Source organism: Salmo salar, chromosome ssa23 (genome assembly GCF_905237065.1).
Source record: "Salmo salar chromosome ssa23, Ssal_v3.1, whole genome shotgun sequence".
Classification (NCBI taxonomy): Eukaryota; Metazoa; Chordata; class Actinopteri; order Salmoniformes; family Salmonidae; genus Salmo; species Salmo salar.
The window spans coordinates 52,107,167-52,134,298 of record NC_059464.1 but is presented as its reverse complement, the minus strand read 5'-3'; the positions used below and the strand labels follow the sequence as shown (position 1 = coordinate 52,134,298).

General features: G+C 43.1%; 2 protein-coding genes across 5 annotated transcripts in view; one reads left to right on the top strand and one right to left on the bottom strand.

Annotated features, from left to right (window-relative positions):
* The window catches only part of cfap161 (cilia and flagella associated protein 161), a 42,282-nt gene extending 26,203 nt beyond the window's left edge, over positions 1–16,079 (top strand). The window contains exon 9 of one of the 2 annotated variants that reach the window (XM_045706268.1): positions 15,875–16,079. In XM_045706268.1, coding sequence (XP_045562224.1) covers positions 15,875–16,013 — 139 coding nt within the window. In that variant the 3' untranslated portion in view covers positions 16,014–16,079. Of the gene's footprint in view, positions 1–14,372; positions 15,291–15,874 lie in introns of those variants that run through there. The other variant, XM_045706269.1, reaches the window with a different exon arrangement.
* Positions 16,080–22,347: 6,268 nt separating this feature from the next.
* ice2 (interactor of little elongator complex ELL subunit 2) overlaps positions 22,348–27,132 on the bottom strand; it is a 69,955-nt gene continuing 65,170 nt past the window's right edge. For all 3 annotated transcript variants that reach the window (XM_045706170.1, XM_045706172.1, XM_045706173.1), the window contains one exon: positions 22,348–23,250. In XM_045706170.1, coding sequence (XP_045562126.1) covers positions 23,056–23,250 — 195 coding nt within the window. In that variant the 3' untranslated portion in view covers positions 22,348–23,055. The remainder of the gene's footprint in view (positions 23,251–27,132) is intronic.

Below are 27,132 nucleotides of genomic sequence, written 5' to 3'. Positions count from 1 at the left end.
GTAGTGGTGGTAGTAGGGTAGTAATAGTATATAACTGCAGAACTCCACATGGTAAAGAATATGAGGTGACAGTAGTAGTAGTAGTAGTAGTAGTAGTAGTAGTAGTAGTAGTAGTAGTATAGTAGTTATATAGTGTATTAATTCAACATAACTCCACATTGTAAAGAATATGAGGTGAAAACAGTACTACTAGTAGTAGTAGTAGTAGTATAGTGTAATAATTCAACATAACTCCATATTGTAAAGAATATGAGGTGACACCAGTAGTAGTAGTATAGTAGTTATATAGTGTATGATTTCAACAGAACTCCATATGAGGGATAGTAGTAGTAGCTAGTATGGTAGTATTTTGTTAATTTAACTAGGTAAGTCAGTTAAGAACAAATTCTTATTTACAATGACGGCCTACACCGGCCAAACCCGGACGACGCTGGGCCAATTGTGCGCCGCCCTATGGGACTCCCAATCACGGCCGGTTGTGATACAGCCTGGATTCGAACCAGGGTGTCTGTAGTGACGTCTCAAGCACTGAGATGTAGTGCCTTAGAACACTTTGCCACTCGGGAGCCCAACCCTAGTAGTTGTAGTATTATTATTAGTAGTAGTAGTAGTTGTAGCTAGTAGTACTACAGTTGTAATATTGTTTATTATTGTACCTAACAGGAGTCCATATGGTAAAGAATATGAGGGGACAATAGTATTGTAGTAGTATTGTTGTAGTAGTTAGTAGTACTACAGTAATAATATATTGTGTATTATTGTGTCTAACATAACTCTGTATGGAAAATAATATGAGGTGGCAGTAGTAGTGTTGTAGTAGTTAGTAGTACTACAGTAATAATATATTGTGTATTATTGTGTCTAACAGGACTCTGTATGGTAAAGAATATGAGGTGGCAGTAGTAGTAGTAGTCTAGTTTTACTGTAGTAGTAGTAGTAGTTTTACTATAGTAGTAGCAGTAGCAGTAGCTAGTAGTAGTATTTTATAGTAGAAGTAGTGTTGTAGTAGCAGTAGTAATAGCAGTATTATAGTAGTAATATTGTGTATTATTGTGTCTAACAGGACTCCGTATGGGAAAGAATACACTAGTAGTAGTAGTATTATTGTAGTAGTAGTACGTAGTAGTACTACAGTAATAATATTGTGGATTATTGTGTCTAACAGGACTCCGTATGGGAAAGAATACACTAGTAGTAGTAGTATTATTGTAGTAGTAGTACGTAGTAGTACTACAGTAATAATATTGTGGATTATTGTGGCTAACAGGGCTCCATATGGTAAAGAATACACTAGTAGTATTATTGTAGTAGTAGTACGTAGTAGTACTACAGTAATAATATTGTGGATTATTGTGTCTAACAGGACTCCATATGGTAAAGAATACACTAGTAGTAGTAGTATTATTGTAGTAGTAGTACATAGTAGTACTACAGTAATAATATTGTGGATTATTGTGTCTAACAGGACTCCATATGGTAAAGAATACACTAGTAGTAGTAGTATTATTGTAGTAGTAGTACATAGTAGTACTACAGTAATAATATTGTGTATTATTGTGTCTAACAGGGCTCCATATGGTAAAGAATACGAGACAGCAGTAGTAGTAATCCCTAAGATGGCGCCAGAGAAGAAGGCAGACGTTTACGTGCCCCCAGCCGATTGTGTTATTTGTTAGTTTATTTGCGTTGTTTTTTACTTATTTTGTACATAATGTTGCCGCTACCGTCTCTTATGACCGAAAATAACTTCTGGACATCAGGACTGAGATTTCTCACCACGGACTTCTTTTAACGAGTCTGACGGGGCCGACGCGTACAATATACTGCTTTTTTCGGGAACAGGCCCAGATCCCCGTGATTTGCGTGAAGAGAAGGCGGAGAAAAAGGGTCCGGAGGGCGGGCTGCCTTCTGAGAATGAACCCCCACTTCCTTCCATTCAGCTAGCAAACGTGCAATCTTTGGACAATAAAATAGATAACCTACGCGGAAGATTAAACTACCAAGGTACTTTCTTGTATGAGTTGCCTCTGCCTATAAAAACAACGTCCTCTCTGGGCAGCTTTAAAAATAAAGTCAAAATATGTTTGATGTCTTCTGTGCCCATATGAATAACCCCTATGATGTAACTGGAATGATGAGATAGATGTTCTTCTTCTATGTTTTTGTTTTATTATTTCACTGCCGTACTGTGTTGCATCTTGCCCAGCCATCTTGTCTCAAGATGACCACAATGGAAATAAGTCCCAGACTGTATAGTGTGTTATCCTCTATGATTTTATTAATGTGCATGTATGGCTTTTAGGTTTTATGTGTGCTTGTTTTTTAAAATGGTCAAATTAATAAACTAAACTTAAACTAAACGGGACATTTAAAACTGTAACATCTTATGCTTCACGGAGTCGTGGCTGAACGACGACACTATCAACATACAGCTGGCTGGTTATACGCTGTATCGACAGGATAGATCAGCGGCGGCGGACTATGTATTTTTGTAAACAACAGCTGGTGCACGATATCTAAGGAAGTCTCGAGCTATTGCTCGCCTGAGGTAGAGCATCTCATGATAAGCTGTAGACCACACTATCTACCTAGAGAGTTTACATACCACCACAGTCAGAGGCTGGTACTAAGACAGCATTGAATGAGCTGTATTCTGTCATAATCAAATCAAAGTTTATTCGTCACATACACATGGTTAGCAGATGTTAATGCGAGGGTAGTGAAATGCTTGTGTTTCTAGTTCCAACCATGCAGTAATATCTAACTAGTAATCTAACCTAACAATTTCACAACAACTACCTTAGAAAAAAAACAAGTGTAAAGGAATGAATAAGAATATGTACATAAAAATATATGAATGAGTGATGGCCGAACAGCATAGGCAAGATGCAGTAGATGGTATAGAGTACAGTATATACATATGAGATGATTAATGTAGTAGTAGTAGTAGTATTAAACAATTAAAAGTTTGGGAATCAACTACAAGAACAGAAAGAGTGAAAATAAGGCCACATGTAAAAATGGATGGACTTTCCCTACTTAAGTGGTCCAAACAGCTTCCTTTCCTCCCCTGGCATTGAAAGAAAGGAGATGAGGGAAGAGATGCCATTTTAAACGGTAGGTGCTCAGCACATTTTATAAAGTGGCATTGTTTAAAGTGGCTAGTGATACATTTATTACATACATTTTTCATTCTTAAAGTGGCTAGAGATGAGTCAGTATGTTGGCAGCAGCCACTCAATGTTAGTGATGGCTGTTTAACAGTCTGATGGCCTTGAGATAGAAGCTGTTTTTCAGTCTCTCGGTCCCTGCTTTGATGCACCTGTACTGACCTCGCCTTCTGGATGATAGCGGGGTGAACAGGCAGTGGCTCGGGTGGTTGTTGTCCTTGATGATCTTTTTGGCCTTCCTGTAACATCAGGTGGTGTAGGTGTCCTGGAGGGCAGGTAGTTTGCCCCCGGTGATGCATTGTGCAGACCTCACTACCCTCTGGTGAGCCTTACGGTTGTGGGCGGAGCAGTTGCCGTACCAGGCGGTGATACAGCCCGACAGGATGCTCTCGATTGTGCATCTGTAAAAGTTTGAGTGTTTTTGGTGACAAGCCGAATTTCTTCAGCCTTCTGAGGTTGAAGAGGCGCTGCTGCGCCTTCTTCACCACGATGTCTGTGTGGGTGGACCATTTCAGTTTGTCCGTGATGTGTACGCCGAGGAACTTAAAACTTTCCACCTTCTCCACTACTGTCCCGTCGATGTGGATAGGGGGCTGCTCACTCTGCTGTTTCCTGAAGTCCACGATCATCTCCTTTGTTTTGTTGATATTGAGTGTGAGGTTATTTTCCTGACACCACACTCCGAGGGCCCTCACCTCCTCCCTGTAGGCCGTCTCGTTGTTGTTGGTAATCAGCCCTACCACTGTAGTGTCGTCTGCAAACTTGATGATTGAGTTGGAGGCGTGCATGGCCACGCAGTCATGGGTGAACAGGCAGTACAGGAGAGGGCTGAGAACGCACCCTTGTGGGGCTCCAGTGTTGAGGATCAGCGGGGTGGAGATGTTGTTACCTACCCTCACCACCTGGGGGCGGCCCGTCAGGAAGTCCAGGACCCAGTTGCACAGGGCGGGGTTGAGACCCGGGGTCTCGAACTTAATGTCGAGTTTGGAGGGTACTATGGTGTTAAATGCTGAGCTGTAGTCAATGAACAGCATTCTTACATAGGTATTCCTCTTGTCCAGATGGGTTAGGGCAGTGTGCAGTGTGATTGCGATTGCGTCTTCTGTGGACCTATTGGGGTGGTAAGCAAATTGGAGTGGGTCTAGGGTGTCAGGTAGGGTGGAGGTGATATGGTCCTTGACTAGTCTCTCAAAGCACTTCATGTTGACGGAAGTGAGTGCTACGGGGCGATAGTCATTTAGATCAGTTACCTTCACTTTCTTGGGAACAGGAACAATGGTGCCCCTCTTGAAGCATGTGGGAACAGCAGACTGGGATAAGGATTGATTGATTGAATATGTCCGTAAACACACCAGCCAGCAAACAAGAAAACGCTCACCCAGAGGCAGCGCTCCTAGTAGCTGGGGAGTTTAATGCAGGGAAACTTAAATCCGTTTTACCAAATTTCTATCATCATGTTAAATGTGCAACCAGCGGGAAAAAAACTCTGGACTACCGTAATTTCCGGACTATTAAGCGCACCCGAATTTTTTTTTAATTATTATTTTGAACATAAATAAGCCGCACATGTCTATAAGCCGCAGGTGCCTACCGGTACATTGAAACAAATGAACTTTACACAGACTTTAACGAAACACGGCTTGTAACAAAAAATACTAAATTAGCAGTAAACAGTAGCCTACCAAGAAAGTCGTTGGTCACCATCTTCCTCCTCCTGTGCACTGAAACAATCTCCTTCGGTGTCGGAGTTGAATAGCCTCAGAATTGCTTCATCCGATATTGGATCATTTTCATTGTCGCTCTCGTCACTTTCATCCGGAGGCAAATCCCCCGCTGAGCCCTCTTCAACATGCAGCAGTCCAGCCTTTCGAAACCCGTTGATGATAGTGGATTTTTTGGACAATGCTCCACGCTGTCTGGACCCACTGGCAGACTTGACCATAAGTTGCTCTTCGCGTGCGGCCCGTTTTAGTGAAGGATTTCTCCCCACTTGTCATCCAAGCCTCCCGCTGAACACGGAGGGCCACCTTAAATGCACGATTTACACTGATGTCGAGTGGCTGCAAATACTTTGTTGTGCCCCCAGGAATCAGGGTGACAAAATGACTACCGTAATCAGAATGATGGGAAGTTTGAGAGCGCTCGATTTAATCTAAACTGTAAACAAAAATAGTTGTTTGACCTTAACCCGTTCGGCAATTTCATTGGTCTAATGAAAGCTTCATGCCGCCAAAAAACTGAGCACGTCACAGAATGTGTTTTTTTTTGTTTTGTTTTGTTTTTTTTAATCCATATATTAGCCGCGTCATTGTTTAAGCCGCGACGTTCAAAGCCTGGGAAAAAAGTTGCGGCTTATAGTCCGGAAATTACGGTACCTTCGTTCCACAAACAGAGATGCATACAAAGCTCTCCCTAGACCACCTTTAACATTCATAAGGCCGCAGGGCCAGACGGATTACCAGGACGTGTACTGTGCGCATGCGCTGACCAACTGGCAAGTGTCTTCACTGATATTTTCAGCCTCTCCCTGTCTGAGTCTGTAAAACCAACATGTTTTAAGCAGACCACCATAGTGCCTGTGCCCAAGACCACAAGGTAACCTGCCTAAATGACTACCGACCCGTAGCACTCACGTCTGTAGCCATGAAGTGCTTTGAAAGGCTGGTCATGGCTCACATGAACACCATTATCCCAGAAACCCTAAACTCACTCCATTTTACGTTCCGCCCCAACAGATCCTCCACACTGCCCTTTCCCATCTGGACAAAAGGAACACCTATGTGAGAATGCTGTTCATTGACTACAGCTCAGCGTTCAACACCATAGTGCCCTCAAAGCTCATCAATAAGCTACCATCCTCTCTCTGCAACTGGATCCTGGACTTCCTGACGGGCCGCCCCCAGGTGGTAAGGGTAGGTAACAACACATCCGCCACCCTGATCCTCAACACAGGGGCCCCTCAAGTGTGCATGTTCAGTCCCCTCCTGTACTCCCTGTTCACTCATGACTGCACGGCCAGGCACGACTCCAACACCATCATGAATTTTGCCAATGACACAACAGTGGGAGGCCTGATCACCGACAACAACAAGACAGCCTAGAGGGAGGTCAGAGACCTGGCCGTGTGGTACCAGGACAACAATCTCTCCCACAACGTGATCAAGACAAAGGAGATAATTGTGGACTACAGGAAAAAGAGGACTGAGCACGCCCCCATTCTCATCAACGGGGCTGCAGTGGAGCAGGTTGAGAGCTTCAAGTTCTTTGGTGTCCATATCACCAACAAACTAACATGGTCCAAACACACCAAGACAGTCGGGAAGAGGGCACGACAAAACCTTTTCCCCCTCAGGAGACTGAAAAGATTTGGCATGAGTCCTCAGATCCTCAAAAGGTTCTACAGCTGCACCATCGAGAGCATCCTGACTGGTTGCATCACTGCCTGGTATGGCAACTGCTCGACTGCTGACCGCAAGGCACTACAGAGGGTAGTGCGTACGGCCCAGTACATCACTGGGGCCAAGCTTCCTGCCATCCAGGACCTCTATACCAGGCAGTGTCAGAGGAAGGCCCTAAAAATTGTTAGACTCCAGCCACCCTAGTCATAGACTGTTCTCTCTGCTCCCGCACGGCAAGTGGTACCGGAGCGCCAAGTCTAGGTCCAAGAGGCTTCTAAACAGCTTCTACCCCCAAGCCATAAGACATTGCCCCCCCCCCTCCCTTCTACGCTGCTGCTACTCTGTTATTATCTATGCATAGTCACTTTAATATTTCTACCTACATGTACATATTACCTTGACTAACCGGTTCCCCCTGTATATAGTCTTGCTATTGTTATTTTACTGCTGCTCTTTAATTACTTGTTACTTTTATTTCTTATCTGTATTTTTTGTTTATGTATTGTTGGTTAGGGGCTCGTAAGTAAGCATTTCACTGTAAGGTCTACACCTGTTGTATTCAGCATTTCACTGTAAGGTCTACACCTGTTGTATTCAACATTTCACTGTAAGGTCTACTACACCTGTTGTATTCAGCATTTCACTGTAAGGTCTACACCTGTTGTATTCGGCGCATGTGACTAATAACATTTGATTGGATTTAATAGTGGTAGCTAGTATACTACAGTTGTAACATTGTGTATTATTGCGTCTAGCATAACTCTGTATGGTAAAAAATACGAGAAAGCAGTAGTAGTAGTACATAGTAGTATTTTTTATTTAAATCAGTAAAATACTTTTGAGGTTGCAAACCTCTTTTGCGAGGTGGACCTGGCCAAGAGGTCAAGAGGTCAGCAGGAGGTAGTCAGCGTGTACAGTTGAAGTCTGAAGTTTACATCCACTGAGGTTGGAGTCGTTTACATCCCCTGAGGTTGGAGTCGTTTACATCCCCTGAGGTTGGAGTCGTTTACATCCCCTGAGGTTGGAGTCGTTTACATCCCCTGAGGTTGGAGTCGTTTACATCCCCTGAGGTTGGAGTCGTTTACATCCCCTGAGGTTGGAGTCGTTTACATCCCCTGAGGTTGGAGTCGTTTACATCCCCTGAGGTTGGAGTCGTTTACATCCCCTGAGGTTGGAGTCGTTTACATCCCCTGAGGTTGGAGTCGTTTACATCCACTGAGGTTGGAGTCATTAAAACTCGTGTTTCAACCACTCCACAAATGTATTCTTAACAAACTATAGTTTTGGCAAGTAGTTAGGACATCTACTTTGCATGACACAAGTCATTTTTCCAACAATTGTTTATAGACAGATTATTTCACTTATAATTCACTATCACAATTCCATTGGGTCAGAAGTTTACATACACCAAGTTGACTGTGCCTTTAAACAGCTTAGAAAATTCCAGAAAATTATGTCGAAGCTTCTGATAGGCTAATTGACATAATTTGAGTCAATTGGAGGTGTACCTGTGGATGTATTTCAAGGCCTACCTTCAAACTCAGTGCCTCTTTGCTTGACATCATGGGAAAATCAAAAGAAATCAGCCAAGACCTCAGAAATGAAGTTGTAGACCTCCCCAAATTCATCCTTGGGAGCAATTTCCAAACGCCTGAAGGTACCACGTTCATTTGTACAAACAATAGTACACAAGTATAAACACCTTGGGACCACGCCGCCGTCATACCGCTCAGGAAGGAGACGCGTTCTGTCTCCTAGAGATGAACGTACTTTAGTGCAAAAAGTGCAAATCAATCCCAGAACAACAGCAAAGGACCTTATGAAGATGCTGGAGGAAACAGGTATAAAAGTATCTATATCCACTGTAAAATGAGTCCTATATCGACATAACCTGAAAGCCGCTCAGCAAGGAAGAAGCCACTGCTCCAAAAATGCCATAAAAAAAGCCAGACTACGGTTTGCAACTGCACATGGGGACAAAGATCATACTTTTTGGAGAAATGTCCTCTGGTCTGATGAAACAAAAATATAACTGTTTGGCCATAATGACCATCGTTATGTTTGGAGGAAAAAGGGGGATGCTTGCAAGCCGAAGAACACTGTCGTGTCTTTGGCTATGCCGGATTAAGTGATATGACATGCTATTCTATAAAATCCTTTCTCTGTAATTAATATTACCTGATTGAGCTAATCATGTAAATGTAATTAACTAGAAAGTCGGGGCACCACGAAAGAGTGTTTATAGAGCTGTTATCTTCTGAATAAACTCTGAAAGACATAGTAATATTTTACATCAATAGCAGTCAATATTAATCGTCACTTTATTTCAGTCTCATCTGAAAGTTGTAAATTCTTGGTTATCTTCACGAACCCTGGCTAACAAGTTGAATCAGCAACACAAAATTGGGTTTAATTATTTATTTACTAAATACCTAATTAATCACACAGAATTAGATATACACAGAATGCTAATTATGTCATACAGAAAACGTCCCTGGTGGACGGAGCCGACATGACGGCTGGTTACACAAAGGAAAGGAGGTTGGGTTTGAGTGAAAGAGCGGGAAGACTGAGGAACAAAGGGAGAAGCTAAGCTTTGGTAAATACAGAATCTTATGCATTCTAAATTACCGCCCATTTGGAAAAGGAAAATGCAATAAATATTTACTCTGAGCTGCGCTTCGGTAGGTTGGTCATAGATACTGGCCGTGTTACCCAACAGAGATCTTCCTGTCCTCGGAAGAATGTCTCTGGTGGTAAATTGTATACGTTGTAGTATCGTCGTTGTGTGTTAGACTGGATACGTCGTCCGTCCTTTCCTAGCCCATGTTTACAGCGGCCGCTGCTAACTCAACGGCTAGGAGGTATCGCTTCTGTAGTGAATAAGAGTTCAAAGTTCATACCATTCGCAACCAAAGCTCACGCTGAGGTTGGCTTAGTTCTGTAGTTATTATCTGAATCCTTCTGACATCAGACCGTCGCCCTAATGTACCAGGAACAGCTTATTATCTGAGTCCTTTTAACGCAGAGGCTGAAGGCCTCACGTACCCGGAACAGGAGGTTACATTTTCATCAAGGGCTTATATAGTGGAGGGAGAGAAGGGTGTGTTTCATAGTTTATAACCCATGTCTCTTCACAGGGGCGGGCCACTGATTGAGCAGGGCTCTAACCTTATGAAAACCCAATTCTCTCATTTGGAAGCTAAAATTACATTTAATCTTTTCACAAATAGTTTCATATTCAAACATTTAAATTGCACAACAATTCCATGTGAATCTGATAACTAGAATGTGTAGACTTTCCCAGATACAGTTTATGTCGTCCTGTCATCAGTCATAATGTCTCAGATGACAACCGAAATGACATCATATTCATTAAGTACCAACGCATATTTTCAACTGGTTCTATTACCGAAATATGGTTCCTTTCCCCCCACTTGTTTGATGTTCCCAGACTCTCTATGTTTAACAAAGGCTATTCAAGAGTCCTTCAGTAGAGTCAGAGAGGGAAGGAAGGGAGGGAGAAAGGTATTTATGGGGGGGTTATAAACCTTACCCACAGGCCAACGTCATGACAACACCGTGAAGCACAGGGGTGGCAGCATCATGTTGTGGGGGTGCTTTGCTGCAGGAGGGACAGGTGCACTTCACAAAATAGATGGCATCAGGAGGCAGGAAAATTATGTGGATATATTGAAGTAACATCTCAAGACATCAGTAGGGAAGTTAAAGCTTGGTCGCAAATGGGTCTTCCAAATGGACAATGACCCCAAGCATACCTCCAAAGTTGTGGCAAAATGTCTTAAGGACAACAAAGTCAAGGTATTGGAGTGGCTATCACAAAGCCCTGACCTCAACCCTATAGAAAATTTGTGAGCAGAACTGAAAAAGTGTGTGCGAGCAAGGAGGCCTACAAACCTGACTCAGTTACACCAGCTCTGTCAGGGGGAATGGGCCAGAATCCACCCAACTTAATGTGGGAAGCTTGTGGAAGGCTTCCCAAAACGTTTGACCCAAGTTAAACAATTTAAAGGCAATGCTACCAAATACTAATTGAGTGTATGTAAACTTCTGACCCACTGGGAATGTGATGAAAGAAATAAAAACTGAAATAAATCATTCTCACTACTATTATTCTGACATTTCACATTCTTAAAATAAAGTGGTGATCCCAACTGACCTAAGACAGGACATTTTTACTAGGATTAAATGTCAGGAATTGTGAAAAACTGAGTTTAAATGTATTTGGCTAAGGTGTATTTAAACTTCCGGCTCCAACTATACATAGGGAGCACAATACAATACATGAAAAACAATCCAGTGGTCAACAACATATTCCTCTATCAGAACTTTAAACTCAACAAGTGATATCCTCTCTGCCAGTTTTAAAGTGCAGGTTGTTCCAAGACCAAGAAGCATTATAGGGAAATTATATTTTTGCAATTTTCTGTTCTAACCTTAACCTTAGGAACCATAGTTACAGCTGAGAACGGTGACCATATGTGTGTGATGACTTTGTAAGTGAGGAGCACAGATAAGTAGGCAATAATCCAAGCACAAAATATGTACCAGTGTTTCAGGCTTCTTGTTGGAAGGTAGGGCCACCTCACCATGTTGTGTATATCACAGTGATGGATGAGTGTTCTTGCATTAGTTCTAAATCTAAGTGACTTGTGATACACAGTGTCCAGTATCTTAAGGAGGCTGGCTGAGGCTTGCATGTGTTGTGTCTTTGGCATCATTAAAGGTGAAAACTGTTATTTTATCAAATCGATTCTCTGTAATTATTATTAAATGATTAAACTAACAATGTACATTTTATTAACTAGGAAGTCGGGGCACCACGGAAAATCTTAAGATTACAGTAATGCTTTTCCGAATATAACTCTTCAGATATTTTAATATCTGATCAATTAGTCTTCTATTAATGAATTATTCTTTACCTCACGTCAATCTCATCTGAACGTCGTAAATTCTTGGTTATCTGAACGTCGTAAATTCTTGGTTATCTGCACGAACCCAGCCTTTACTATAAATCATCCATACACCAGTTGGCTTAATCATTTATTTACTAACTAAATAATCACAGAAATGCACAAACAGTTGATATTGGTTACTAAAAATTATGGGGAAGATACCCTAGTGGGCTAAACCGATATGACGGCTTGGTGGACGAAGGGAAGGGGGTGTGGACTGAGAAAGAGCGGGAAAGACAAAATGGATTCATTACACAGCCAATAATTATATACATTGAAATGCTAATCCTTCGCACATGATTGGCCGCTCATTAGAGAACAATTGCAAGTACATATTTACGGTGTGTCATTGTTGTCTTCTCTGTTGGAATCCGGTCTGTCTGCTGGAGAGTTCATCCGAGTCTCTCTCTCTCTTTCTGTTTCCCTGAAGATCAAAGTATTTCGCGGTTAGAGTGGATACTTCAGAGAACCATTCAGAAATGATCTCATAGAGTAGATGTTTCGGCGGTTGTCGGTCTTCGCATCCCAGGTTTACATCATTTCTAGCTGCAGACTAGTAATTAGTATCTAAGATGTGCTCTTATTCTGAAGGGATCGATCGTCTCAGAGTTGAACCATTTCCAGCCGTGTAGCCAATGCTCCACGTGGTATGGTTAGGAATTCAACAACCAACGCAATCACAGCTCACGCTGTGGGTTTGCTTAGTCTTGGTACACAAACCTGTGCCACCTCCGCTTCCACCGAGGTATGCGTGATCTTAACTATTCGCAATCACAGCTCACGCTGTGGGTTTGCTTAGTCTTGGTACACAAACCTGTGCCACCTCCGCTTTCACCGAGGTATGCGTGATCTTAACTATTCGCAATCACAGCTCACGCTGTGGGTTTGCTTAGTCTTGGTACACAAACCTGTGCCACCTCCGCTTCCACCGAGGTATGCGTGATCTTAACTATTCGCAATCACAGCTCACGCTGTGGGTTTGCTTAGTCTTGGTACACAAACCTGTGCCACCTCCGCTTTCACCGAGGTATGCGTGATCTTAACTATTCGCAATCACAGCTCACGCTGTGGGTTTGCTTAGTCTTGGTACACAAACCTGTGCCACCTCCGCTTTCACCGAGGTATGCGTGATCTTAACTATTCGCAATCACAGCTCACGCTGTGGGTTTGCTTAGTCTTGGTACACAAACCTGTGCCACCTCCGCTTCCACCGAGGTATGCGTGATCTTAACTATTCGCAATCACAGCTCACGCTGTGGGTTTGCTTAGTCTTGGTACACAAACCTGTGCCACCTCCGCTTTCACCGAGGTATGCGTGATCTTAACTATTCGCAATCACAGCTCACGCTGTGGGTTTGCTTAGTCTTGGTACACAAACCTGTGCCACCTCCGCTTCCACCGAGGTATGCGTGATCTTAACTATTCGCAATCACAGCTCACGCTGTGGGTTTGCTTAGTCTTGGTACACAAACCTGTGCCACCTCCGCTTTCACCGAGGTATGCGTGATCTTAACTATTCGCAATCACAGCTCACGCTGTGGGTTTGCTTAGTCTTGGTACACAAACCTGTGCCACCTCCGCTTTCACCGAGGTATGCGTGATCTTAACTATTCGCAATCACAGCTCACGCTGTGGGTTTGCTTAGTCTTGGTACACAAACCTGTGCCACCTCCGCTTCCACCGAGGTATGCGAGATCTTAACTATTCGCAATCACAGCTCACACTGTGGGTTTGCTTAGTCTTGGTACACAAACCTGTGCCACCTCCGCTTCCACCGAGGTATGCGTGATCTTAACTATTCGCAATCACAGCTCACACTGTGGGTTTGCTTAGTCTTGGTACACAAACCTGTGCCACCTCCGCTTCCACCGAGGTATGCGTGATCTTAACTATTCGCAATCACAGCTCACGCTGTGGGTTTGCTTAGTCTGAAGAGGAATTTCCTCAGGAGGGGCTTTTATTCGTAACAGTAGAAGAGGACGGTTCCATGATGCCAGATCATGTCTGTGGTCACGGGGGCGGGCCAATGACTTAGTTAAACTTTAAAGGGAATACAATTCTCTCACATTAAAGGTTTAGCATCACATCATTTAACAAATAGTTTCATCTTTACTCATTCAAATTATACAATAATTAGATGCAAAAACCATAATTGAGAAATGTACACATTCAGAGATATAGTTATGTGTGTTTTCTGTCCTTCATGAGGTCACCAAATGAAGCACACTCAACATAACTGTCCCTTAAGTGTCCACGGACCCTTCCCACATTCTTACAAGTGGACATATAGTATAATTTTCCCATTTTGGGGATTGAGGACTTCGTCCACGTGAAATCCTTTGTTCACTCTGTGGTCTCTCTCTCTGCATGACCAGTGGGAGAGAGTCTCCGCCGGGGAATTTAAGACCTGAGATAACAGAACCTGGGTTTAGGAGAGAGTGAGTGAGGGGGAAGCCACGATCTACACCCAGAAAGGGCCACGTCATGACACATGTAAATCTATACCACCGTCATCTAGCACAGATAGAAAATACCTTTGCACATTAGGTCTTTCCTGACACATAAAGAAACAGGAGTTATTCCTGAAATAAAAACCCAACTTTTGAGATACAAATTGTATGTGCTGTTTGAAACTCAGTTTTTAACCTATCCAGATAACAAGATAAGAGGCCACCCTTTCAATGTGTTGATCATTTACTGTTCAAATCTGTCTGCTTTGAGATTGGAAAAAAACATGAACTATCTCTTTCCATTGTTGTTATGAAAAGCATCTTCAATTTTAGAGGCACAGGATTGTAGCAGTATAGTAGTAATATTGTGTCTGACAGGACTCCGTATGGTAAAGCATATGAGGTGACAGCAGTAGCAGTAGTATAGTAGTAATATTGTGTCTGACAGGACTCCGCATGGTAAAGCATATGAGGTGACAGCAGTAGCAGTAGTGTAGCAGTATAGTAGTAATATTGTGTCTGACAGGACTCCGCATGGTAAAGCATATGAGGTGACAGCAGTAGCAGTAGTGTAGCAGTATAGTAGTAATATTGTGTCTGACAGGACTCCGCATGGTAAAGCATATGAGGTGACAGCAGTAGCAGTAGTATAGTAGTAATATTGTGTCTGACAGGACTCCGTATGGTAAAGCATATGAGGTGACAGCAGTAGCAGTAGTATAGTAGTAATATTGTGTCTGACAGGACTCCGTATGGTAAAGCATATGAGGTGACAGCAGTAGCAGTATTGTAGCAGTATAGTAGTAATATTGTGTCTGACAGGACTCCGCATGGTAAAGCATATGAGGTGACAGCAGTAGCAGTAGTGTAGCAGTATAGTAGTAATATTGTGTCTGACAGGACTCCGTATGGTAAAGCATATGAGGTGACAGCAGTAGCAGTAGTGTAGCAGTATAGTAGTAATATTGTGTCTGACAGGACTCCGCATGGTAAAGCATATGAGGTGACAGCAGTAGCAGGATTGTAGCAGTATAGTAGTAATATTGTGTCTGACAGGACTCCGTATGGTAAAGCATATGAGGTGACAGCAGTAGCAGTAGTGTAGCAGTATAGTAGTAATATTGTGTCTGACAGGACTCCGTATGGTAAAGCATATGAGGTGACAGCAGTAGCAGTAGTATAGTAGTAATATTGTGTCTGACAGGACTCCGTATGGTAAAGCATATGAGGTGACAGCAGTAGCAGTAGTATAGTAGTAATATTGTGTCTGACAGGACTCCGTATGGTAAAGCATATGAGGTGACAGCAGTAGCAGGATAGCAGTATAGTAGTAATATTGTGTCTGACAGGACTCCGCATGGTAAAGCATATGAGGTGACAGCAGTAGCAGTAGTGTAGCAGTATAGTAGTAATATTGTGTCTGACAGGACTCCGCATGGTAAAGCATATGAGGTGACAGCAGTAGCAGTAGTATAGTAGTAATATTGTGTATTATTGTGTCTAACAGAACTCTGCATGGTAAAGAATATGAGGTGACAGTAGTAGCAGTAGTGTAGTAGTATAGTAGTAATATTGTATATTATTGTCTCTAACAGGACTCTGCATGGTAAAGAATATGATGTGACAATAGTCATTGTGTAGTATTAGTACAATTGTAGTAGTAGTATTATTGTAATAGTGTAGTAGTAATATTATATATTCCTGCAGGACTCCGTATGGTAAAGAATACCAGGTGACAGCAGTAGTAGTATTGACGTATTGTAGTAGTAGTAATATTGTATATTCTTGCAGGACTCTGTATGGCAAATAATACAAGGTGGCAGTAGTAGTAGTAGTATTGTAATAGTGTAGAAGTAATATTATACTGTATATTCCTGCAGGACTCCGTATGGTAAAGAATATGAGGTGACAGCCCACACCTTCCTGGACTCCCATAAGGCCGAGCGAGACATCAACCATTGGCTGCTGCTGACCGCTGACCCTGCAGGGGCCGGGCTTACTCTACTGGACCGCCCATAGACACACAATGGCATTTAACACACACACAGCAGGGCATATTAAGTCTCAATAAAGGTTTGATTCTGATTATCTCGTTGTTATTACTGCTCTCACAATAAAGGGGGGTCATCATAGTACAGTGTAAAGGGTTACTGGGTTAGTACAGTGGAAAGGGTTACTGGGTTAGTACAGTGGAAAGGGTTACTGGATTAGTACAGTGGAAAGGGTTACTGGGTTAGTACAGTGGAAAGGGTTACTGGATTAGTACAGTGGAAAGGGTTACTGGGTTAGTACAGTGGAAAGGGTTACTGGGTTAGTACAGTGGAAAGGGTTACTGGGTTAGTACAGTGGAAAGGGTTACTGGATTAGTACAGTGGAAAGGGTTACTGGGTTAGTACAGTGGAAAGGGTTACTGGGTTAGTACAGTGGAAAGGTTAGTACAGTGGAAAGGGTTACTGGGTTAGTACAGTGGAAAGGGTTACTGGATTAGTACAGTGGAAAGGGTTACTGGGTTAGTACAGTGGAAAGGGTTACTGGATTAGTACAGTGGAAAGGGTTACTGGGTTAGTACAGTGGAAAGGGTTACTGGGTTAGTACAGTGGAAAGGGTTACTGGGTTAGTACAGTGGAAAGGGTTACTGGATTAGTACAGTGGAAAGGGTTACTGGGTTAGTACAGTGGAAAGGGTTACTGGATTAGTACAGTGGAAAGGGTTACTGGATTAGTACAGTGGAAAGGGTTACTGGGTTAGTACAGTGGAAAGGGTTACTGGGTTAGTACAGTGGAAAGGGTTACTGGGTTAGTACAGTGGAAAGGGTTACTGGGTTAGTACAGTGGAAAGGGTTACTGGATTAGTACAGTGGAAAGGGTTACTGGGTTAGTACAGTGGAAAGGGTTACTGGGTTAGTACAGTGGAAAGGGTTACTGGGTTAGTACAGTGGAAAGGGTTACTGGGTTAGTACAGTGGAAAGGGTTACTGGGTTAGTACAGTGGAAAGGGTTACTGGATTAGTACAGTGGAAAGGGTTACTGGGTTAGTACAGTGGAAAGGGTTACTGGGTTAGTACAGTGGAAAGGGTTACTGGGTTAGTACAGTGGAAAGGTTAGTACAGTGGAAAGGGTTACTGGGTTAGTACAGTGGAAAGGGTTACTGGGTTAGTACAGTGGAAAGGGTTACTGGGTTAGTACAGTGGAAAGGGTTACTGGGTTAGTACAGTGGAAAGGGTTACTGGGTTAGTACAGTGGAAAGGGTTACTGGGTTAGTACAGTGGAAAGGGTTACTGGGTTAGTACAGTGGAAAGGGTTACTGGATTAGTACAGTGGAAAGGGTTACTGGATTAGTACAGTGGAAAGGGTTACTGGATTAGTACAGTGGAAAGGGTTACTGGGTTAGTACAGTGGAAAGGGTTACTGGATTAGTACAGTGGAAAGGGTTACTGGGTTAGTACAGTGGAAAGGGTTACTGGATTAGTACAGTGGAAAGGGTTACTGGGTTAGTACAGTGGAAAGGGTTACTGGATTAGTACAGTGGAAAGGTTAGTACAGTGGAAAGGGTTACTGGAGTTAGTACAGTGGAAAGGGTTACTGGATTAGTACAGTGGAAAGGGTTACTGGGTTAGTACAGTGGAAAGGGTTACTGGATTAGTACAGTGGAAAGGGTTACTGGGTTAGTACAGTGGAAAGGGTTACTGGATTAGTACAGTGGAAAGGGTTACTGGATTAGTACAGTGGAAAGGGTTACTGGGTTAGTACAGTGGAAAGGGTTACTGGATTAGTACAGTGGAAAGGGTTACTGGATTAGTACAGTGGAAAGGGTTACTGGGTTAGTACAGTGGAAAGGGTTACTGGGTTAGTACAGTGGAAAGGGTTACTGGATTAGTACAGTGGAAAGGTTAGTACAGTGGAAAGGGTTACTGGGTTAGTACAGTGGAACGGGTTACTGGGTTAGTACAGTGGAAAGGGTTACTGGATTAGTACAGTGGAAAGGGTTACTGGGTTAGTACAGTGGAAAGGGTTACTGGGTTAGTACAGTGGAAAGGGTTACTGGGTTAGTACTGTGGAAAGGGTTACTGGGTTAGTACAGTGGAAAGGGTTACTGGATTAGTACAGTGGAAAGGGTTACTGGGTTAGTACAGTGGAAAGGGTTACTGGATTAGTACAGTGGAAAGGGTTACTGGATTAGTACAGTGGAAAGGGTTACTGGGTTAGTACAGTGGAAAGGGTTACTGGGTTAGTACAGTGGAAAGGGTTACTGGGTTAGTACAGTGGAAAGGGTTACTGGATTAGTACAGTGGAAAGGTTAGTACAGTGGAAAGGGTTACTGGATTAGTACAGTGGAAAGGGTTACTGGATTAGTACAGTGGAAAGGGTTACTGGGTTAGTACAGTGGAAAGGGTTACTGGATTAGTACAGTGGAAAGGGTTACTGGATTAGTACAGTGGAAAGGTTAGTACAGTGGAAAGGGTTACTGGATTAGTACAGTGGAAAGGGTTACTGGATTAGTACAGTGGAAAGGTTAGTACAGTGGAAAGGGTTACTGGATTAGTACAGTGGAAAGGGTTACTGGGTTAGTACAGTGGAAAGGGTTACTGGGTTAGTACAGTGGAAAGGACACTGCAGCTGCTCTCTGTCTGGGACACTGCAGCTGCTCTCTGCCTGGGACACTGCAGCTGCTCTCTGCCTGGGACACTGCAGCTGCTCTCTGCCTGGGACACTGCAGCTGCTCTCTGCCTGGGACACTGCAGCGGCTCTCTGCCTGGGACACTGCAGCTGCTCGCTGCCTGGGACACTGCAGCTGCTCGATGCCTGGGACACTGCAGCTGCTCTCTGCCTGGGACACTGCAGCGGCTCTCTGCCTGGGACACTGCAGCGGCTCTCTGCCTGGGACACTGCAGCTGCTCTCTGCCTGGGACACTGCAGCGGCTCTCTGCCTGGGACACTGCAGCTGCTCTCTGCCTGGGACACTGCAGCTGCTCGATGCCTGGGACACTGCAGCTGCTCGATGCCTGGGACACTGCAGCGGCTCTCTGCCTTGGACACTGCAGCAGCTCTCTGCCTGGGACACTGCAGCAGCTCTCTGCCTGGGACACTGCAGCTGCTCTGTACCTTCCTGCTGTCTGATTCCCTTCCATCCTACAACAGGTAACACCTACACATTAATTAAACAGGAATGTCACAATTTAAAAATGCAGATTTTGTCTTGGACATTTGATGGGAGAAATGACTGATGTACATACAGTTCATGATGATTGCCTAATCACACATATGACATTTTGGAAAGATGTGACCTTTTTAACCCTTCGAAACAGCCCCTATGATCCCTGAGTTTCAAGTCTTTACGTTAAGAACTGGCTGATTTACAGAGTGTTGAATGAGGTGTTTTTACCTAATTGCAGGTTGTGAAATCAAAACCACTTTTAGGGTAATTAAACCACTTCCGGTTGCTCCAGGAAGCTTAAACTCAACACAGATAATCCTCATAGAGGCCTGATGTATTGTGATTGAAGACAGTTTGATTTGGCATTCATAACCCACATAGGCTTCAGGTTGAAGTTAGGGGAATAGATTCCTATGGGGAGAGATGTCATTGTAAACCTTTAGAAGAAAACACCGTTTTCACTGTTAAGGGTTAATTCCACACGGTCAAGGTTAGGCTTGCGCAGATCGGGAGGACCTTAGGAACGTTCCTGTGGTTGAATTGTGTTTCTAGCCTCAATGGTTTTGCAGCTGTCACCCAAAAGCACCTCACATTTCAGTCAGGCTTCATTTTGGGCCTACTTTTTTTGCACGGTCGCTGCAGTCAGCCCGAGCGAGCTACGGTCATGTGGGGCATCTCCTTGAACTCGGCACGGCCTAGAGACTACGGTGATGCCATTTGCCAACACTTTTAGTGTTGATTTCAGTCTGTCCATTTGGTGATGTTTCATCACTGTTTAAACTTATTGGAAACTGACAAAAATCAGCGTCCATCAGTCAATAAGATATCATTCTGACACCAAACAGATACATACTGAGTCCAAACCCACTTTGTCCAACTCGTTTAGAAGCCAACTATCACATATTTCAGAGCAGGCCCAAAATTCACAGCGCCTTCTGTTAAAACCATAAAAAATAAAATAAACACGTAGTTACCTTCTAGCTGAGGGTCCAGTTCTGACATTATATGTAAGCCTAGCTGAGGCGACCCTGAATCCTGAGTTTCTGCTCGATAGGTCATTCGGAGCCCGAGCAGCGACCTTAGTGCTGAAAATTCACTTTTTCCGGGCATTGCAACGGGGTCCCTGAAAGAGCTATCGGACAGAAACATAAGGGTCTGTCTCTATGGGCCGAGGCAATTTCAATGCACCTAGTCTTCGGATTCTGGGACTTTTCTAAATGTTGTCATTTTCACGACGTTCAAAATTAATTTAAGTTATTGCAAATGGACAACGCTGTTTCTTGGCCTGAAAACCTTCTAGAGGTTCATAACTCACCGTGCACTATCGACTTAAGCTCTAGAACAGGTATATAGAGTTTCAGAGTTCTAGGTCTGACGGTTCTTGGATAGTTCGAACACAGGTAACTATTGCAGGCTCTGTGTGTCTGTAAGCCTCACACTGTGTCACTCCACATTGACTGTGTTTGTGTGTACAGAAAATCACAGAAATCACGTAGCGCTCCGGAACCCGCCTTAATGGATTCGCCTGAAAACGCCGCAACTGGATCTATAACTTTTTAAAAGAAAAATAACTTCTTTAACTTCTTTGGGATAGGGGGCGGTATTTTGACGTCCGGATGAAAAGCGTGCCCAAAGTAAACTGCCCAGATTGCAGTTCCTAGGGCTTCCACTAGATGTCAACAGTCTTTAGAAAGAGTTTCATGCTGGTTTTTGGAAAAATGAGGGAGAAGTTGTAGTTTTTCTATGTGTCTCCCATTTTGGCTGTAGTGTTTCCAAGCGCGTGGCCGAGAGAGCTCGTTCTTTTTGTTTATCTCTGGTAAAGACAATAACGATTCTCTGTCTTAAATTGTATCATTTATTAGCGTATTAGGGTACCTAAGGTTTGATTATAAACGTTGATTGACTTGTTTGAATAAGTTTATTGGTAACGTTTGGGATTCATTTTGTATGCATTTATAGGAGGGAAACCGAGTGGATTATTGACTGAAGCGCGCCAGCTAAACTGAGTTTTTATGGATATAAAGAAGGACTTTATCGAACAAGAGGACCATTTGTAATGTAACTGGGACCTTTTGGAGTGCCAACAGAAGAAGATCTTTAAAGGTAAGGCATATATTATATCGCTATTTCTGACTTGCGTGTCGCAACTCCCTGGTTGAAAATTATTTGTTATACATTTGTGTGCTGGGCGCTGTCCTCATGGTATGCTTTCGCCGTAAAGCCTTTTTGAAATCTGACACGGCGGCTGGATTAACAAGTTAAGCTTTATTTTGATGTACTGCACTTGTGATTTCATGAAAGTTAAATATTTATAGTAATTAAATTTGAATTTCACCGCAAGTTAACCATCACCAGACGGACTTTGTACAATTTCTCATAAATTACGACAGATAAATGGCTGGTTCTATTTTTCCTTACACCGTAGGTTTATGTACTTTGACGTGAAGCGGTCAAATTAGCGCTGTATCACTGTTTTCAGCCTTTAATCCCAGAAAATGGGCATCAACTCAGAGAGCTGTGGCCTCAACGCCATCTTATTTCTGGACTAAAAGCACATTTGGCCAAACCTGCACTCACCGAGTTTCGTCTTCGAAAGTCTTTTCCATTTACGAGAAACGGCCATGTCCGTTTGATGTTTTGTCCATTTGCAATAAGCAGCCAGTTGCCATCTGGTGGAATTTTTCAGTACAGCGGAAAAATTGTATTTTTTTTTTTTTACATTTTACAACGCCGAAACCAAATGTCCGAGATACTTTATTTGATGACTTCCCAGAAGATCGGGCCCTGGGGGACGATCTGAGGCCGTAGGCCTATTTTAATAACATCCGCGGACGTCTAGTAAGGGACCATACGTCTAGTAATACATTTGCAATATGGAGATCCTCATCAACCATACGGGAAATGCCACTCGCATCCCTTATGTAGGTAAATCTATTGCAATAACATGTAAAGGTATTGGCACCTTACCTGACTGTACTGAAGCGAGCTGAGCTGTGGTGCTGTAGACTAGTCCTGGCTTTGTGTACTGGAAGGCTTGTAGTGCTAAAATACCACAGGGAGGTTTCTAAATGTAATGTCTAGGGCCTATAATAAAACTCTGCCACTAGTCTCCACCTCGGAGTCAGATCAGCCCTGGCCCAAGGACTAGCCTCCACCCTTCTTGACTTTTCCCAAGAAAAAAGTACATACACTGTTTAAGCTCTTATTCGATCAAAATATGTTTAAAGTCATATGCTATTGAGCTTCTCCAAAGCATGACAAAATGTAATATTCAATAGTTTATCTTTCTGTATTTTCACTACAAAGGGGGGCGTCTCGCCTCAAGTTCCTTCAAAACATTCTAGGGTTTTAAATGTTCTTACTCATTGCCACAGTTAGTGTGTATATATATTATTATTTTGACATTTAATGTACATATACATATATATTATTTTGACAGTTTATGTGTGTAATATATATATATATATACACACACAAACTGTCAAAATAATATATATAGGAGCTCAAGAATTTCACTGTACTCTAATCACACCTGCAACCCTGCACATGTGACTATTAAACGCTTTAATCTAAATAATAAAAAAAAGTACAAAATATAATGAGCAAAAAAATACACCAATCCACTCAACGTTTTAGCAGACGCTTTCATCCAGAGGAAACGTTTTCGTACTGGTCCCTCATGAGAATCGAACCCACAACCCTGGCATTGCAAGCGCCATGCTGTAATGGTTCTATACATACATATCTAACAAGTAACATCTAACAATTGTGAAATTGTTCAATATTATTTGTTAAATATTACTGCACTGTTGGAGCTAGAAACACAAGCATTTCACTACACCCGCAATATCATCTGCTAAACATGAGTACGTGACCAATAACATTTATAGATGGTTCTGTAAGTGGTCCTAAGGGCTGTTCTGCTGGACAGAGCGTTGGATCTGCTTCTTCATCCACTTGTCTCGCCTCTGTGTTCTCTTCCCTTTATTCTTCTTCTTCTTCTTCTTCTTCTTCGCTCCCTGGCTGGAGGCGGGGTTAGCTGGCCCTGCCATCCCTTTACTTGGTCCCGGCTTCCCTGGTTCTCCAGCCCCGCCCTTCCTTGCCTGGGAGGACAGGAGAGAGGAGAGAGTAACTGCAATGGGAGCTGCTGGGGGGGCAGACTGGCCGGGCCAGTTTGTTGTATGAGAGGGGTGTGTTATGACAGAAACGTTAGGGTGTGTTAGAGGTTAGTGTGTTACCCTGAAGGCCTGTAGCAGCACAACAGACAACCCTGAGGGTGAATAAAATGTTTCAGATTCCATCTTTCCACCATGATAATACCCTTCCTGCTGTTGAGTATTTCTACAGCTAGTTATTAAAGCAACTTTTTGGGGGACCTGAACAAATCCACAGAAATGTCAGTTATAGTTCTGATGTTGTCATTGAAAGCGAGTTGAAGAATGGGTTGATCTGTTCTGCGCTTTTTCAATGCACCGTTCTAAAGTTTTGTTTTTACGTCTTTTACTTTCGGTTTTTGGTCGCAGGTTCAGGAATGGCTGAAGAATTGAAACATTCGAGGGTAGCTGAAGGATGGGACTAAAAACAAACGATAACTATTGTAAAATATACTGTGTCTGTAACATGTATATAGTTATGTATAAACTGGAAGTAGAAGCCTGAGTGTTGTTGTCCATTAGTTTACTCCAATCAGGGGAGGGGTGGTAGGGTTAGGGGACAATAATAAAAGAAATCATACATAATATATATTTTAAATATATTTTAAGGGGATTGGAAATGCAGACAATTACATTGATGGAAGCCACAATCTATATGCAATATTAAGCTCATCCACCCCTACATGTTTTTAACAAACATTCTCTACACTACTTGCTTGCTGTCACAAACTGAAAGTAGAACTAATAGAATTTTAGCAACCAGGAAACATATATATTTTTTCCAATTAATATTTCAAAAGCTAGTAACTATATATATATATATATAAAGTATTCAGAGCCCTTTTTCCACATTTTGTTACGTTACAGCCTTATGCTGCAATGGATTAAATTGTCCCCCCCCCCACAATCTACACACAATACCCCATAATGACATCACAATACCCCATAATGACATCACAATACCCCATAATGACATCACAATACCCCATAATGACAAAGCAAAAACATGTATTTAGAAATGTTTGCAAATGTATAAATGTAAAAAAATATATTATATACATATTACATTTACATAAGTATTCAGACCCTTTACTCAGTACTTTGTTGAAACACCTTTGGCAGCGATTACAGCCTTGAGTCTTGGGTATTTGTATTTATTATGGATCCTCATCAAGCCAGCAGATTCTCTTTCAGCAAAATGAAGGCAGACCATTTTAAAAACATTACAATACATTCACAGATGTCACAACACACTGTGTGCCCTCAGGCCCCTACTCCACCACTACCACATATCTACAACACACTGTGTTCCCTCAGGCCCCTACTCCACCACTACCACATATCTACAATACACTGTGTGCCCTCAGGCCCCTACTCCACCACATATATACAATACACTGTGTGCCCTCAGGCCCCTACTCCACCACATATCTACAGTACACTGTGTTCCCTCAGGCCCCTACTCCACCACTACCACATATCTACAACACACTGTGTTCCCTCAGGCCCCTACTCTACTACCACATACAGTGTTTGGAGGACAAAGAATGCTGAGTTGCATCCAAAGAACACCATACCTACTGTGAAGCATGGGGGTGGAAACATCATGCTTTGGGGCTGTTTTTCTGCAAAGGGACCAGGACGACTGATCCGTGTAAAGGAAATAATGAATGGGGCCATGTATCGTGAGATTTTGAGTGAAAACCTCCTTCCATCAGCAAGGGCATTGAAGATGAAACGTGGCTGGGTCTTTCATCATGACAATGATCCCAAACACACCGCCTGGGCAATGAAGGAGTGGCTTCATAAGAAGCATTTCAAGGTCCTGGAGTGGCCTAGCCAGTCTCCAGATCTCAACCCCATAGAAACCTTTGGGAGTTGAAAGTCAGTGTTGCCCAGCGACAGCCCCAAAACATCACTGCTCTAGAGGAGATCTGCATGGAGGAATGGGCCAAAATACCAGCAACACTGTGTGAAAACCTTGTGAAGACTTACAGAAAACGTTTGACCTGTGTCATTGCCAACAAAGGGTATGTAACAAAGTATTGAGATAAACTTTTGTTATTGACCAAATACTTATTTTCCACCATAATTTGCAAATAAATTCATTAAAAAATCCTACAATGTGATTTTCTGGATTTTTTTTCTCATTTTGTCTGTCATAGTTGAAGTGTACCTATGATGAAAATTACAGGCCTCTCTCATCTTTTTAAGTGGGAGAACTTGCACAATTGGTGGCTGACTAAATACTTTTTTGCCCCACTGTATCTACAACACACTGTGTGCCCTCAGGCCCCTACTCCACCACTACCACATATCTACAACACACTGTGTTCCCTCAGGCCCCTACTCCACCACTACCACATATCTACAATACACTGTGTGCCCTCAGGCCCCTACTCCACCACATATCTACAATACACTGTGTGCCCTCAGGCCCCTACTCCACCACATATCTACAGTTCACTGTGTGCCCTCAGGCCCCTACTCCAACACATATCTACAGTACACTGTGTGCCCTCAGGCCCCTACTCCAACACATATCTACAGTACACTGTGTTCCCTCAGGCCCCTACTCCACCACTACCACATATCTACAACACACTGTGTTCCCTCAGGCCCCTACTCCACTACCACATATCTACAACACACTGTGTGCCCTCAGGCCCCTACTCCACCACATATCTACAACACACTGTGTTCCCTCAGGCCCCTACTCCACTACCACATATCTACAATACACTGTGTTCCCTCAGGCCCCTACTCCACCACTACCACATATCTACAATACACTGTGTTCCCTCAGGCCCCTACTCCACCACATATCTACAATACACTGTGTTCCCTCAGACCCCTACTCCACCACTACCACATATCTACAATACACTGTGTTCCCTCAGGCCCCTACTCTACTACCACATATCTACAATACACTGTGTTCCCTCAGGCCCCTACTCCACCACATATCCACAATACACTGTGTGCCCTCAGGCCCCTACTCCACCACATATCTACAATACACTGTGTGCCCTCAGGCCCCTACTCCACCACATATCTACAATACACTGTGTTCCCTCAGACCCCTACTCCACCACTACCACATATCTACAATACACTGTGTTCCCTCAGGCCCCTACTCCACCACTACCACATATCTACAATACACTGTGTTCCCTCAGGCCCCTACTCCACCACTACCACATATCTACAATACACTGTGTTCCCTCAGACCCTTACTCTACTACCACATATCTACAATACACTGTGTTCCCTCAGGCCCCTACTCTACTACCACATATCTACAATACACTGTGTTCCCTCAGACCCCTACTCTACTACCACATATCTACAATACACTGTGTTCCCTCAGGCCCCTACTCCACCACATATCTACAATACACTGTGTTCCCTCAGGCCCCTACTCCACCACACCACATATCTACAATACACTGTGTGCCCTCAGGCCCCTACTCCACCACATATCTACAGTACAACATCTATGTGTACGTGTGTGTAGAGTGTGCATGTTATCGTGTGTGTGTATGTTTGTGTTGCTTCAGTCCCCGCTGTTCCATAAGGTATATTTCTATCTGTTTTTTAAATCTAATTTTACTGCTTGCATCAGGTACTTGATGTGGAATAGATTTCCATGTGGTCATAGCTCTATGTAGTACTGTGCGCCTCCCATAGTCTGATCTGGACTTGGGGACTGTGAAGAGACCTCTGGTGGCATGTCTTGTGGGGTATGGATGGGTGTCTGAGCTGTGTGCCAGTAGTTCAAACAGACAGCTCTGTGAATTCAACATGTCAATACCTCTCATAAATACAAGT